Genomic DNA, 15,187 nt, shown 5'->3' with positions numbered 1-15,187 from the left:
GAAGAACTCCTAAAGATGTCCTCAGAGTACGTATATATCAATTTTTTATTTATTTTTAAATGAATATATATATATATATATGTATTAATACTTTTCCTTTTATTTCAAATGCAAGACTGAATGGTTGAAACGAAGGGTCATGTAAAAAGACCATCTGAAAGCAGTTCAAGAGTCAATAGCAGAATTTCTTCTAGAAAAAGTGCTAAATCCCAACGGCGAGTTCTACTTTGTTCCTAAGGAATAAATGATGTAAATTAAATGTTTATTGATATTGTTATTTTCGAGAACAAGATTATGAATGTGTTGTATATATACATATATATATCTATAATATATATAGGTTCATACTTTATTCGAATATAATAATGCTCGAGATGAGAATTAGATGTATTTATATGCGTACGTGTATTTATATTAGCAGCGTAGAATACGTACATAAAAACATATTATATATTAAACAAATACGTGTAACTGAACTGAAAACAAATTAAATAAAAAAAAGAAAAAAAAGGAACCTTTAGTCCCGGTTGGGGTTACCAACCGGGACTAAAGGGTGCGGCCACGTTTGCTCGGCTGGAGGGCCTTTAGTCCCGTAACACCAACCGGGACTAAAGGTCCCTCTTTAGTCCCGGGATCGTTGTCCCGGCGCGGTAACTAGAACTAAAGGCCGTTACCGCCCGGGACTACAAGTCCATTCTGTTTCTGTAGTATTGAAGGTATTCTCAAAGTATATTTGAGGAAACAAGTGAAACTCGTCATGAAAAGAAAGAGAGCAAATGGATTTTTATGTTTTAAAAAAAAGATCTTTACCGAATGCATTAGGGTCTGCACTCGGTAAAAGATGGCTTTGCCGAGTGCCTTGTCAGATGCACTCGGCAAAGAGTATAATTTGTTTTTAAAATGCTAACCCTAAGTACAGGAAAGGAAATTTTAAAAAAAATTGTCGAGTGCCAGACCGACGGCACTCGGCAAAGAGAGGAAATATTTTTTTTATAAAAAAATATGCAAGGATTTTGAAAAAAAAACATTCTTTGTCGAGTACCGGACCGCAGACACTCGGCAAAGATTGGAAATAAGAAATGACTTATGCGCTGTCCGTGCCCGTCCCGGCCAGACACACACGCACACACGCGCCCATCCCCACCCCCCGGTGCCTCTCATGCCCTTTCTCTCACTCTCTGCCATGGATTAGCTGGACCACTCGGTATCCGGCCCCTACCAGTACTAGTACTAGGCAAAAATTGACTGGACCAGCCACTATCATATACTTAGGCCCTGTTTAGTTCCCACCCAAAAACAAAAAATTTTCAAAATTCCCCGTCACATCAAATCTTGCGGCACATGCATGGAGCATTAAATGTAGGTAAAAAGAATAACTAATTGCACAGTTTGCCTGTAATTGGCGAGACGAATCTTTTAAGCCTAAATAGTCCATAATTGGACAATTTTTGCCAAATACAAACGAAAATGCTATAGTAGCCAAAAGCCAAAAATTTTCGGAACTAAACGCACCCTTATATACACTAGGCAAACTAACGTGTACCAGTAGCTTGAAATTGTTAGCCAGTTAGCCATGGGAAAAATTGAGTTCACTTAGGCCTTCTGCAGTGTTGCGCGCTTGAAATGGAGAGAGAGAGGATTTAGGAGCCACTCCCTACACTACAATTATGATGCTATCTTTTCATCGGTGCTTCAAAATTTCGGAGCGGTGCAACTACTTGCTCCGCTGCCTACCGATGCTCAGATATTAAACAATATTATTTTATCGGTGCAGTGACCCGTCGCGCTGCTGTTTGGTGTTGATGGTGGGCAATACTTTATCTTATCATGTGGTCCCAGACCAAAGATGGCTGCGATGCCTAGCTTTCGAGTACGCTGCAGCACTTCAAACATGGTGCCCGTTTCCTGCCATGGGACCCACAATTTTTCTGGCACTACTTCTACATTGCGGAAGGCCTTAGTGGCCCATCAATCCTTGCTCTAACATAATATAGAACTCGCGCTATCAATCTGTGTTGTAGCACAATGTAGGAATTTATGTTACATAGGCATTACAAGTTTGTTGCAGATTTTGGAAACCTCACCATGCAGGGAAGGTGCTGCCGAAATTTTCAATTGACACTATTATGTTTTTTTTGCAGGAGAGGCTATTGCACCGTCCACCGCCGACGCCTTGGCTGAGGGCGGTTCCTCGGGTCGGACAGCTTGTCTTCCCACGTAGACAATCTACGTGCTGTGAGTTACCCTTTTCCTTGCTCGGTTTAAAGTTCAACTATTTATTCATGTTCGTAGATCACGTAACCTAGTTAGACGTCTCCCGTTCGAAAGAGATACGGTTGGAAATATGCAGATCTTTGCATATCTATAACCGTATCTGTTTTAAATTGTCCACGTTTTTTTGACAGCCCGAGGATGCGTAGATGGGGTTAGTTTTCATGGTCTACTCCGATCCGAGATAGAGTTTCGGCATCACCTCCCTGTTGTTCTCTGGATACACACTTTCCCTGCCGGGACGTGTATTTGGAGAACAGTGGGGAGGTGCTGCCGAAATTCTGTCTTGGAACGGAGTAGAGCATGGAAACTAACCCCATCTATGTATCCTCGGGTAGGATTAGGACCTATCTTCACCTATTAGATAGTAGAAACATCATGTAGATGCAATTGATTCTTATATTACTCCTCGATATGTTAGAGGATGGATGACCGTGAGTGGATGTACACGGGCCGCTCAAGTCAGACTGAGTTCTTCGAGGAATGGATTGAGAAGACCAATGCTTTCTTGGAACTAGCATTTGCCAAGGCTAAAGGAGCCCGTACCACTTGGTGTCCCTGCAGCAGATGCGCAAACATCCGTCGACAAACAAAGGATAAGATGGGTAAACATCTTTGCAAGTATGGATTTACGACAGACTATACCCGGTGGATCTACTATGGTGAAGCCGATCGTATGAGAGACGAGGTCGTGAGACAACGCGTCGACGATTATGATGCTGATGGTGGCGTAGGAGACATGTTAAATGACTATCATGAAGCACACTTCGCTGAAGGATGTAGGGAGGAGGAGCCAGAGGCAACCGCAAAGGCGTATTACGACATGTTGTCTGCGGCACAGAAACCCCTTCACGACCAGACAAATGTTTCTCAATTGGATGGCATTGAACACGTAATGGCCTTGAAGTCCCAGTTTAATATGAGTCGAGACGCCTTTGATGTTATGTTGACACTTTTTGGCAGCATGCTTTCGGAAGGTCACATTCTGCCAAAGAGCATGTACGAGGCACAGAAAGTCCTTCGTGCACTTAAGATGCCATATAAGCAGATACATGCTTGTCACGTTTTTGCGCCTGCTTTTAGCCTGGGCACAAATTACCCGAAAACCGATAACCAAACCGAAACCGAACCAAAATGTCGGTTTTTTGGTTTCTCGGTTCGGTTTCGGTTTTGGATTCTGGGAACTTCGGTCTTCGGCTTTGGCCTCGGTTCCAGCATCCCACTGAACCGAGACACCGAATAACCGAAGTGATGCAAACAATCTCGTCTCCACCGCTAAACAGACACAGCCCACACAGTCCCCTCTACTCCGTTCTCTGGCCCACGGTGGAAGCACCGAGCGGCCCAACTCTTCTCCAGTTCTCTCCCTCCCGCACACACGGGGCGCCTGCAGGCCCTACACCTCTCCCGCACGCGGCACGGGGCATACTCCCCTAACCCTAGCGGCGGCGCCGTGGCCCATGGCGCTGGGGAGCGGCTCACGGCAGCCCGAGGGGCAGGCCGGCGAGGAGCGGCGCATCTGCTCAGAGACGGCCGGCGCCCGGCGGGGAGCAGCGCATGTACCAAGCAGCGGCGGCGAGCAGCGAGTAGCGGTGGCGTCCGGCGAGCGTCGTCGTCGTCGTCTAGCAAGCAGGGACGGAGGGGCCTAGGCGCATGCCGCGCAGCTACGAGGGCAGGCCAAGGCATGGCAGGGAGGCCATGCCCAAGCGCGACGGCGAGCACCGAGCAGGACTTGCAGCTGCGAGGGTAGGCCAGCTTGGCTCCAGCAGACGACGACCGACGGGGCGGCGCGGCTCCCCCGTGGCGGCGTGACGCATCGGCGAGGAGGCTGCAAGGCATGGCCGGCGGGCTTCTGCGAGCAGGCATGAGGTCCTCTAGTTCTCTCCTCTCTCTTTGCTGTCCGTTTGGTGGAACCGAGAAACCGACCCGATGAAACCGAAACCGATCTCGTCGGTTTTTGATTTTGCAAGAAACCGATCGACCCTTGATTTCTGGAAACCGAAATTTATGTAAACCGAGCAAATTGAACCGAAGTCTCGGTTAAAACCGATTGCCCATTCTGAGCCTGCTTGGGTCCGCGAATGCCCCTGATGGCTCCACGGGAGACATAAAATGCTGAATAGGAAACAGAACGCAAAGGACAAAGGCATATATAGGCGCTTAGGTTGGGCTTTCCAACCTGCTTTTGCTTTTTTAAAAGCCAAAAGCCAATCAAAGAGGTGTAAATCTACAGGTGCTTCGGTCCAAAAGTAGCTTTTCCTCTAGTACAAATCTAAAAACAGGTGTCCCCCCTACTGAGGTGGGCAACTTCAAAGAAATTACCCACTTGCCACAAATTAAGAAAGAAAACGTTTCGTTATTTTTCTTTTTTCCAGTTTCTCTCCCATCGGACTGTTTCGCAAGACCATGAGGCACCGCCACCGCTTGTCCTCCCACCCGCAGCCCAGCACAGGCGTGGTCCCGGTGCTGTCGCAGCTTCGGCGGGAGCTCTGGTGCTCGGACCTGCCTGGTGAGCCCCGGCGCGGGCGCAGCTCTGGCGGGAGCCCCATCGGCAGATGAGGCCGCTGCAGGATCCGTCACCGTCACAGGCTACATGGGCATGGCTGCCACAGTGAGCCTCGCGGCTGCCATGGGTGAGCGCAGGCTCCTACGCGATGGTCTTCTCGGAGCTGGAGCTGCCCACCAGCGTGATGGTCATCCCCGCCTCTCCCTTCTTCTTTGAGCCAAGCGGGCAGCTCCAGCAGAGCTCCTCTGCCATCACCGCTATTCGCTGTGAACCACCCTCCAGGATACTCTATTCCCGATGGCCTGGTTTGTCGGTTGCGTCATTCTCTCTATGGCCTTAAGCAAGCTCCTTAGGCCTAGTTTGAGTGTTTCTCCTCTGTTGTCATCGATGCTAGTTTTATGCCTAGTGACCATGATCCTGTTTTTTTTTGTCCACGCTTCCCCTCATGGTCGCACCCTTCTTCTCTATGTCTATGACATGATCATCACGAGCAATGATTCTCAGTACCTTGATTTTGTGAAGCAGCCTCTTAGTGAAAAATTCCTTATGTTTGTTTAGGTCCGCTTCATTACTTTCTTGGTCTTGAGGTCCCTCCACATCTGATGGTATTTTTCTCTCTCAGGAGAAGTACATTTAGGTTCTCCTTTCCTGTGCTGCTCTCACTTATCACCGGACTGTTGATACTCTTATAGAGCTTGGTGTCCACCTAAGACCCACTGATGGTGCACCACTTGCTGATCCCACTCGCTATCGTAAGCTTGTTGGGAGCCTTGTCCACCTTGGCCGGGATCACCCGTCCTGACATTTCTCACTCTGTTCATATCTTGAGTCAGTTTGTCTTAGCTCCTACCTAGCTCCACTATGCTCACCTCCTTCATGTTCTATGGTGCCTTCGTGGAACTATCTCACGCCATCTTTTCTTCCCTTGCTCTAGGTCTCTCCAGCTTCAGGCGTATTCCGATGCGGCCTGGGCCACTCTCTCTTACCTTATTCTGTTTTTCTTAGCTCTTCCTTGATTGCCTAGAAAACCAAGAAGTATACTGCAGTTTTACGCTCGAGTGTTGAGGCTGAGCTACGTGCTATGACGACTGTGACTGAGAAGATGACATGGCTACGGTGGCTTCTTGCGATCAGTATTGCTCGGGACTTGGTCAAGCATGAGCTCACCAAACATATTGGTGTTGATGCTTCCTACATGAGATTGCATGTGCATGATCAGGTTGTGACGCTCCGCCATGTGCCTTCAGAGGGTTGAGCTAGCAGATTTCTTCACCAAGGCACAGACACGGGCCCATCATAGATCATTGCTCTCTAAACCCAGTGTTGTAGATCCAATATGAGTTTGAGAAGGGAGTTAGATGCATAAATGTACCTGTGTTTTCCCTGAGGAAGTTCTTTGCACATGTACACACCTCCAGGCCTACTTGCATGAGCATTTTATTTGTTCCAAATTCTCTCTTGTACCCCATAGTTTAAACTCGTCTGCGCACGAGCTAGCAAGATTAGAGTTGAGATGGGACTCAGGCCAAGTCCAGGTGTGGGATGGTCTTCTCCCTAATAATCTTGTAAACGTCTCTGTGACTCGCGAGTTCGCTGAGTCGTTTGGTGCAAATATAAGGCTATAGAGCCGAATTTAAGATAAAAAAAAACAACCCTAACAAGTGGACCCAGCCCGCTCCCAATAAACCTCCTACCCTTTCCGACTCCGGCATTTTCTATTTTCCTCTCGCAAAAAAACAAACAAACAAAAAAATACATCGAGGCTTCGGCTTCCATTTCCGGAAAGTGTAACGAACCCCATGGAGGACACTCACCGGAGCGCCGCCCCAGCGGCGGCGGCCCCCGGAGGCAATGGAAGTGCCGGAGGAGGGAAGGACGACACCGGCAGGGGCAAGCGACCGGCGCCCTCGGCCTCCGCCCTTCCGGGGAACAAGAGAAGCAAGGTGAACTCCACATAGTCGGCCACCGGGGGCAGCCGGGCCGGCCAGGCGTGGACCGCGTCTCTGTTGGGGCTAATAATGTCGACTGGATTCGCAGGCGGGGGTGAAGGAGCTGGAGCCGGCGCTGTGGGCGAAGATGCTGTCGCAGTACTCGCAGGTGATCGTCGGGACCTCTTCCTGGTAGTTCTTGAACTTCTCGTCTGTCGATGGTTCTTGCCGCGTGATGGTTCGCGTGTTCTTGTATTTTGGAGCTCGCCTGCGATTTCTTGGCGGTTCTTGGGGTTTCGCTATTTGCAGTTCTTGTACCATGTTACAGGTCACGGCTTGCTTGCGGCCAACTGCAAGTGTTCTTGATTTTTGGCAATTGGGAAGAAGGGTGTGAAGTTCTGGTGCAGATTCTTGAACGTTCTTGGCTTTCAGTTGTTATATCAGGGATTTTTTTTTTCTTTTGGGGAATTTGGCTGGCCTATTTGTCACTATTTTCATTTCTGCAGTATCGTTTGGTTCCTTCTGTGGGCTTGTCATAAAAGTACCTTAGCTTGCAACTGTTCGCTGATAGTTTCTCTCAATGCATCAGCATCACTCAAGGATTTGCAGGATGCTGAAAGTAAAAGTATCTGTAGAAGTCAAGTGTTGGTTAAATTGTTTTTGAAAGAACTGTTTTGGTGTCAATGACGCAAGCAATTGCCTGTTTTTCTTAAAAAGGTTTGGACAAAATATCTGCATTTGGTGTGAATGAGCCTGTAAGTTCATCATCATGATTAAGAGATCTTGACCTTCCATTCTCGTGGTTAATCAGCCAAGATCTGCTCATTAAAAGTTTCTCCCACTGTTGGTAACGAGTGCACTTGTTCCTTTTATTCATCTGGTCATAATGCTCAAATTGCTTAACTGATTTTTACCAATCTATTAACTCATACTGAATATCAACCATCTGTGATTGCAGACTCCTCATGTTCTACTCTCTGTCAGCGAAATTTCTGTTGGCAGAGGTCACAAATGTCACATAGTTTTGGATGACCAAACTGTTGACACAAATCTATGCCTGTTGCGGTTGCGGCATCTTGAGGTCCTTCAATGTTTCTGCACTGTTAGAATGCAGTTAAGTTGTTATGTTTCTTTGGCTTCTTGTAAACAGTTTGCTGCTTCTTATTCCAGCGAGGTGGTCCATGGGAGTTAGAGGTTACAGGCAAGGGTGGTTCGGTTGTAGTAAATGGAACACAAATCATCCGAGGTGCCAAAGTTCCCCTCAGTGGAGGGGATGAGATTTTTTTTGGTCGAAGTGGGGTGCATGGCTATGTATCCTTATTACCAGATTTGGCACCATACATGTCCGATTCATTCCTCTGTCCTTTCTCCATATATTTGGTTGCTAACTAATACGTACTTCAGCAATGGTAGAATGAGTCAGATTTGTTAGTTTGACTTGCTATCCTGGAGTGATCCATAACCTGCTGGCAGATTTTTCAGCATCCTCTGACTGGGCCCAACATATTAGCATCTGGGCATAACAATTTGGGGGGGCCATTGGCAGTCCCTACTGCATCTAGAGAGAACAACCAAGGAATAGAAAAAACTGGTAAGTTTACAACTAAGGTAACCAGTTCTGATATTGCAGGACCAATTTTATCTGACATCCGACTTAACTGATGAATTTTGAAGCTCTTGAAAATCAGAGCAATTTCGGGAGTCCTAATCCATCAGCCACTTTATCTGCGAGTGGATGGCAAGCCTTTAAGGATGGGCTGAAACAAGGAATTCTTAGCCCAAAGGATATCCATGTAACCCTTGATAATTTCCCGTATTATCTCAGGTCATTGCTAGTTCTAGAAATCTAGATTAATGTTTTGTGGATTCGCTTTAAGAGTTATCTGTTATCTTCTAGTCTTTATCTTCATTTACATTTGGATATTTTTCCTATTCACACTGTTGATCAGATCTCAGTAATTTTCCCAAAATACTAGGAGCAAGCAATCTGTATTTTAGCACCTTCTTTCTAACTAATCTGTGTTCATTTCTTGCAGTGATAGTACAAAGGAGATACTCTTGTTGTCTGCATTCGTACACATGGACAAGGAGTTCAACAAATGTTCACAAAAAGTTTCATCTCTAAATCAGCGAATCCTATTATCTGGTCCATCAGGTATTTCTCATCACTTTTTTATTTTAGTTATATTGCTGGTGAGAAACTAATGCCATGGAGTTGTGTTACATTGCTATGGCTGCCTCACAATTTTCTTGGTGTTTGCTTTTCTGTACATCTCTAACTATTTTGCACAATCATGCTTCTAGGGTCCGAACTGTACCAGGAAACATTGATAAAGGCGCTTGCAAAGCACTTTGATGCTAGACTTCTCATACTTGATTCTCTTATTCTGTGTGGTGTAAGTTCAACATAGGTTCCCTTATTTATATGGACAATCAGAGTTTTTACTGATCCCTTTAGCTGCCCAATATGTCAACAGAAGTATTATTTATTGAAATAATTCCCTGCAGATGTCTTCAAAACTTCAAGAGTCCCTAAAGGATGTCAGGAGTGATGATGCACCAACTTTTAGTTCAGGAGCTGACATTGTGGGAACATCCAGAAAAAACACTTTCAGAGAAGGTTTTTGGTGCTCCCTTTCTTTTATTCATCAAAATTTTACTCGCACTGTAATAAAACCTTTACATATTTTGCGTTATGCAGGAGATAGGGTAGAGTATATTGGTGATGGTTCCTTAAAGTTGACACCCAGGTATTATTGCTGAAAATTGAGAGCTATCTGTTCTTGTTTCATTTGAACCTAGTACTGCTGTGTCTTTGATCTCTGCCGATTCTTTTGTATTTTTTTCTATGTGTTCTGAAGAAGGATTAATTTGTATCACGTACAATTAATGGTTTTTTTCTCAAACACGCAGGAGAGCTGCATATCATTATATTAATGAAGGACTTGATTTGGAAAATTAATGCTGGAAGCTCGTATTCTTGTGTTTTGATAAAGTCTAAACAAGGACACAGTTGAGCTTTTTTTCTAATATAAGTGAAAAAAATACATAATATAGCAATAGCATTTGGAAACTCATCATAAATAGAATTTCAGTAGACTAAATATTTTTGAAAGAGTATAAGGTTTTAATGCATGAACTTAAATCAATACCATAGTGGACTTGATTTGGTTTGGATATTTATAAATCATTTTTTGTTTTCTTGAACACGCAGGAGAGCTGTGTATAATTATACTCCACCCTTACAACACATTGATAGATCATGTTGTGGTGGTCATTTGATTATATTACTACTGAGATACATTTGGTTCATTCTGATGAATTGTTTGATTTGTTTACAGCTCTTATGTTTATCGGGGTGAAGTAGTACTTGCTTTTGAAAAAAATGGGTCCTCTAAAGTTGGAGTTCTATTTGACGACCCTATCAATGCCGGAAATGATCTTGGAGGTTTATGTGACCGAAATCGTGGCTTATTTTGTTATGGTTAGTCTGAACTTCTTAAGCAATGTGGATTTAGTGACCTATTGATACTCTTTTGGTCTTATGAGCGATTTGTTGTATTTCTGCAGCTGCTGAACTTCGGCTAGACTCTTCTGGTGGTGAAGTTGATAGCCTTGCTTTAGGAAAGTTCATTGAGGTAATGGCTGTTATAGGTGATCAGCATCACTAAAATGTATTCTCTTACTGCCTCCAACAATACAGTATTCAGTTTAATTGCCTTTCAGGTCATTTCAGAAGAAAGCAAAAGCAGTAATTTGTTTGTGTTACTCAAGGATGTAGAGAAGTCATTCACCAAATGTAGAGAATCGCTGATCAATGACCTTCCACCTGGTGTTCTGATAATTGGGTCTCACACTCAGGCACAGAGCTACAAGGATCAGGTATACTTGCACACCTTTGAGGAAGCACAAGTTTTTAAGATAAAAGAATGCTCAAGGTAGAGTCAGAGAAAATACAGGTTGTTCTCTAAAAAGCTTATTTGGACTTGGATGATTCTTGAATTTACCAGTTGGCATGGAGTCATGTTCCCATGTTTTCCCACTTTGTGTAAAAGATGTTAATTGAGTGCTTTGGACTGTTTTGTTGTTATATCCTCGATTTGTTGATGTTGTGTGGCTTCCTACTGGCAATCAGTCCCCACTTAAATTTTTCCCAGTAACATTGTCACCCTTTTGCATTATTTTTTGTGGGCTTATAAAGTGTAATGACATGCAACAGTGGACGCTTTTAGGGCTGTTGTAATCTTATGTGTCAGTACTGTTAATATCACTTTATATCTCTTGAAAGTTTGTTTTAAACATGCAGGAAGCCATTGGAAGTAAGCCTGAAGGAAGCAGAAGTGCTACAGAGTCAACAAAGCATCTAAATAATATTTTCCCTAATAAAATTTCCATTGATCTTCCACAGGTAGTGTCATCCATAAGCACTTCTGTTAGGCACTGTGTTTGTAGGTAGTACTTTATCTAACCTGGAGATTTTCATATATTGTTTTTTGGCAGATTGGAGCACAGATATCAAATTTGAAGAAACGACTAGAACAAGATACTGAAACCCTTAAAGATAAGGCCAACATTAGTAATATTCGTATGGTAAGATACAATTAGACCATTTCTTTAAACATATCAATAGGAACATTTATTGGAGTACCAACCTTGAGTTGGAAATCACTCCCTCTCTTTCTTCGGTTTTTATCACAAACACACTGGGAAATCACTCCCTCTCTTTTCAGTGTTTATCACAAACACACACTAGGAAATCACTCCCTCTCTCTTTAGTGTTACACACACTAGGAAATCACTGCCTCAGTTTTAACACACACTAGGGAATCACTCCCTCTCTCCCTCCTTTTGGTTGATGCGGCTCTCTCAGCCCTCACCATGATATCCTCCTAATTACTGCAGTCATAACTCCTATGATTGCCTATTATTCTCCTTAACTACTAGCTAAAAATCTGCTACTACTAAAGACTTCATCTAGACACAATGAACCTGGACACACAGGATTATAGATAACATTGAGTTATCTATTTCCTAAGTTTTAGAGATATGTTTCTTAACAGTCAAATCTTCTCATCTATATATATACATATATATGGGGATTGTATCCATTTTGATAAAGCAATAAAGAAATAGATCAAGAGTTCCTATCTCCTCTGTTTGTCCCTGCCCTTGTGCTGCGGCCACCAGGCATTGGCATGGTCGTACTGCTTGGATTAAGGCCATCTATAGTATGCCCATGACACTCTGTTTTTTCATTGCAGTTTCTGTCTAGCAGAGAAATTGAATGCATTGGTCTTGAAGAATTATCCATCAATGGTCGATTACTGACTAATGAAGGTAAGCTGTTCTTTCCATTGTTGCTCATGGACCAACTTTTTTATTTTTGCCCCTTGTAATAATAAATTTATTGAACATTTATATAGCTCTAATTAATTTCAGATGTGGATAAGATTGTTGGATATGCTATTAGTCATCACCTTCAGAACTTTGGACGTCCAAAATGTGTCAAAATGGAACTTCCAATTGAAAGGTAAAAATGCAATGTTAATGTTGTATCAGACTTTCATATAAGCTTCGATGAGTTCTTTCTGGGGAATGCTATGTTAGCGTTGTTATTACAGCCTCAAGTATGGACTCAGTGTGGTACAGAGAACACACAGTGAAAATAAGAGCCCAAAGCATGTGCTAAAGGTGACCCCTCCATCTCTCTCTGTATATGTTAAAAGTCCCAGGCACAAAAATTCATGCAAGTTTCTTTTGTCAGGGTATGCTCACAGAGAATGTGTTCGAGGAAAAAATTCTTCTAAATGTTATCTCACCTAATGATCCTGGAGTAACCTTTGTGGATATCGGAGTCCTGGACGATGTGAAAGAGACACTGAAGAAATTGGTGATGCTCCCTCTACATAGACCTGAATTGTTCAACGAAGGGCAGCTAAGAAAGGTGCTTGCCTAGTTTCAAAATGGAAAATTGAGCCTGGCATATTTGCCTGGTAGTTATCATTTACATATATGGAAGTACTGCTAACACATTGCTTTCTGGCAGCCTGTGAAGGGAATACTGCTCTTTGGACCTCCTGGAACAGGTAAAACAATGCTTGCAAAAGCGGTAGCTACTGAGGCAGGTGCAAACATCATCAACTTGTCAGTATCAAGCATTACATCAAAGGTACTGTTAAACAAAAACAACTGTTCTTTTGCATGCTAATTTTGTCTGTTCTACTATTAAATCTGGTGCATTTTTAATTTTGTTTTCAGTGGTTGGGAGAAGCAGAGAAATATGTTAAGGCAATTTTCTCTTTGGCAAGTAAATTATCTCCTGCTATAATATTTGTTGATGAGGTGTGCACCCAAATGGTTTATTCATTGTTTTATTCTGTTTGAGTGTGTTGTGCACTTGCTCTTACAGTTGTTACTTTTTCTTTAACAGGTTGACAGTTTCCTAGGAAAGATAGAAAGACCAGGGGAGCACGAAGCAATGAGCAAGTTCAAAAATGAATTCCTGATAAACTGGGATGGTTTGCATACTAAAGAGCAAGAACATGTAACCGTTCTTGGAGCCACAAATAGGCCATTTGACCTTGGTGATGCCGTTATTCGAAGGTTTCCTTGCAGGCAGGCTTCTATGATCCCCTGAACTAGACAGATTTATGTCCACTCCTTAGCTCTTGCCACTGATTATTATTTGCAGATTAATGGTGAGCGTTCCTGATGCGTCGAGTAGAGAGAAGATTTTAAAAGTAATACTATCCAAAGAAATGTTGGCACCAGATATGGACCTCAAATTAGTTGCCAGTATGGCTGGTGGATATTTATGGACTGACTTGAAGGTATGCTGACGTCGGTGTGCCTTATACTCTTCAGTGGGGAGATGGAATTGGATATTTACCATTTTGTTTCCCTTCCCTACAGAATCTGTGTGTAACTGCAGCCTTTCGCCCCCTCGATGAAATCATGGAGAAGGAGAAAAAGGTGCGCACAGAATCTCTTTCTTTGGTTAACCATTTTTCGACGCGTCTCTTCCCCTTCATCCCTTGTAGTGGCTCTTAAGTCCCTTTTTTTATCATACAGGAGAAGAGTTTGGCGATTGCTGAAGGTAGGCCTGAGCCTCCATTGTATGGAACCAAGGACATTCGACCACTTGAAATGGATGACTTCAAATTTGCGCTTGGCCAGGTGAGGGAATCATGACTTATTTGAGGCACGCTAATGAATTGGCATCATGATTTAAGAAGAGGTGTTTTCCTCTTAGCTTCCTATATATCAAGTACCGAATAATCAACTGAACAATTTACTGTAGGTGCATGCCAGCTTTTCGCCTAATTCAAGTACCATGGACAAGTTTATAGAGTGGAACAACAAGTTTGGCGGCGGGATTTCAAAACTGAAGCAAACTCTGAGCTATTTCATGTAGTTGAACATAGAGCAACAAACAGCATTTGTACAGTTGCTATACTACCCCCTGCAAGTCAGTGTGCCCCAGTCAGTTGGGCTTTTTCTCTGTTCCAACATTCAGGAGCAGGCGATGCTCCCGGTAATTAGCAAGACAATTCACTGAACTATGTGATACAGTGATAGTGAGGATTGACATGACCTATAGCTGTTGTCCTTAGCACTATACTTTCTCCGTTCGGTTCTCCCACTAATTCTGACAATTGGTAAAGACCTTGTACAGTGACATGGAAATAACAAAATCAACATGAGTCAGTGCCGATTTGATTGATTGTAATGGTCAGTGGCTCAGTATCAACCACAAGCCCAACTGTGCAGGTTTTACTGTATTTTTGTTAGCTGTAGGTTGCATACAATTTTTTCTCTAGATTGCAGCATGGGAGGGAACAAAGCTTGCTTCCAACCGGTTTTTCTGTACTCCCTGTATGGATGCCAAGGTTGACTGATTTGTGTATATGTAATGATCAGTATCGATCACATTGCAAACTGTACAGGTTTTACATTACATTTTCACTGTAGGTCGCATGTATTTTTTGTGTAATTTGGAAACTCTGTAACCCCTGCATAATTGCGGAAGTTGGAATGGCTGAACTTATGCATGACACACAACTTGTTTGCCACCAAGTTCTGTAGTGGTACGGATGCCAAATTTGGAACTGAAATTATGAATAGCATACTCTGCTGTTGGATAGTTGTTTTTTCTTTTTCTTTTTCTTTTTTCATTTCTGAATTGATGCATTACAGGCACAGCCGAACAGGTGAGCTGTGTTCGAGGACAGAGGTGCAACTGGAATAAAGAAGGCACATGTCAGAATGAGCCAATGAGGTGAGCAAGGGCAAAGGTGGTGATTTAGGTTTAAGGTCATTCAAAGGTTTTAATTTGAAATTACTTTACAATGGCGTGTATAAGCAGCAGTTGTATTCTCAACAACTATATATTTAAGTGCACAAGGATCTCCAAACTTATCTCCTTGTGTCATTCAGGACACTGAACTCTCAAAATATACTTTTAGGTCACTTAATATTTTTG

At 43.3% G+C, this 15,187-nt stretch overlaps 1 protein-coding gene across 2 annotated transcripts; it reads left to right on the top strand.

The window, feature by feature from the left end:
• The first annotated feature begins 6,530 nt into the window (after positions 1-6,530).
• On the top strand, positions 6,531-14,747 carry LOC136505244 (uncharacterized). Of its 2 annotated transcripts, XM_066500391.1 has the most exons (26): positions 6,531-6,720; positions 6,815-6,874; positions 7,664-7,786; positions 7,876-8,016; positions 8,179-8,296; positions 8,380-8,530; positions 8,742-8,860; positions 9,010-9,101; positions 9,214-9,325; positions 9,407-9,455; positions 10,047-10,189; positions 10,276-10,343; positions 10,432-10,587; positions 11,012-11,113; positions 11,206-11,295; positions 11,967-12,042; positions 12,145-12,235; positions 12,327-12,396; positions 12,470-12,649; positions 12,752-12,874; positions 12,964-13,047; positions 13,136-13,320; positions 13,397-13,535; positions 13,618-13,677; positions 13,777-13,881; positions 14,006-14,747. In XM_066500391.1, exons 1-26 carry the CDS (start codon positions 6,577-6,579, stop codon positions 14,117-14,119), a joined length of 2,895 nt encoding a protein of 964 aa, XP_066356488.1. In that variant the 5' UTR covers positions 6,531-6,576; the 3' UTR covers positions 14,120-14,747. The 2 variants fall into 2 exon arrangements, with proteins under 2 accessions (XP_066356488.1, XP_066356489.1); XM_066500392.1 differs by lacking the exons at positions 6,531-6,720; positions 6,815-6,874; positions 7,664-7,786 and having other exon boundaries at positions 7,903-8,114; positions 8,188-8,296.
• Positions 14,748-15,187: the final 440 nt, after the last annotated feature.

Source organism: Miscanthus floridulus, chromosome 14 (genome assembly GCF_019320115.1).
Source record: "Miscanthus floridulus cultivar M001 chromosome 14, ASM1932011v1, whole genome shotgun sequence".
Classification (NCBI taxonomy): Eukaryota; Viridiplantae; Streptophyta; class Magnoliopsida; order Poales; family Poaceae; genus Miscanthus; species Miscanthus floridulus.
The sequence above is the reverse complement of the archived record's forward strand: the minus strand, read 5'-3'. Positions and strand labels throughout refer to the sequence as shown.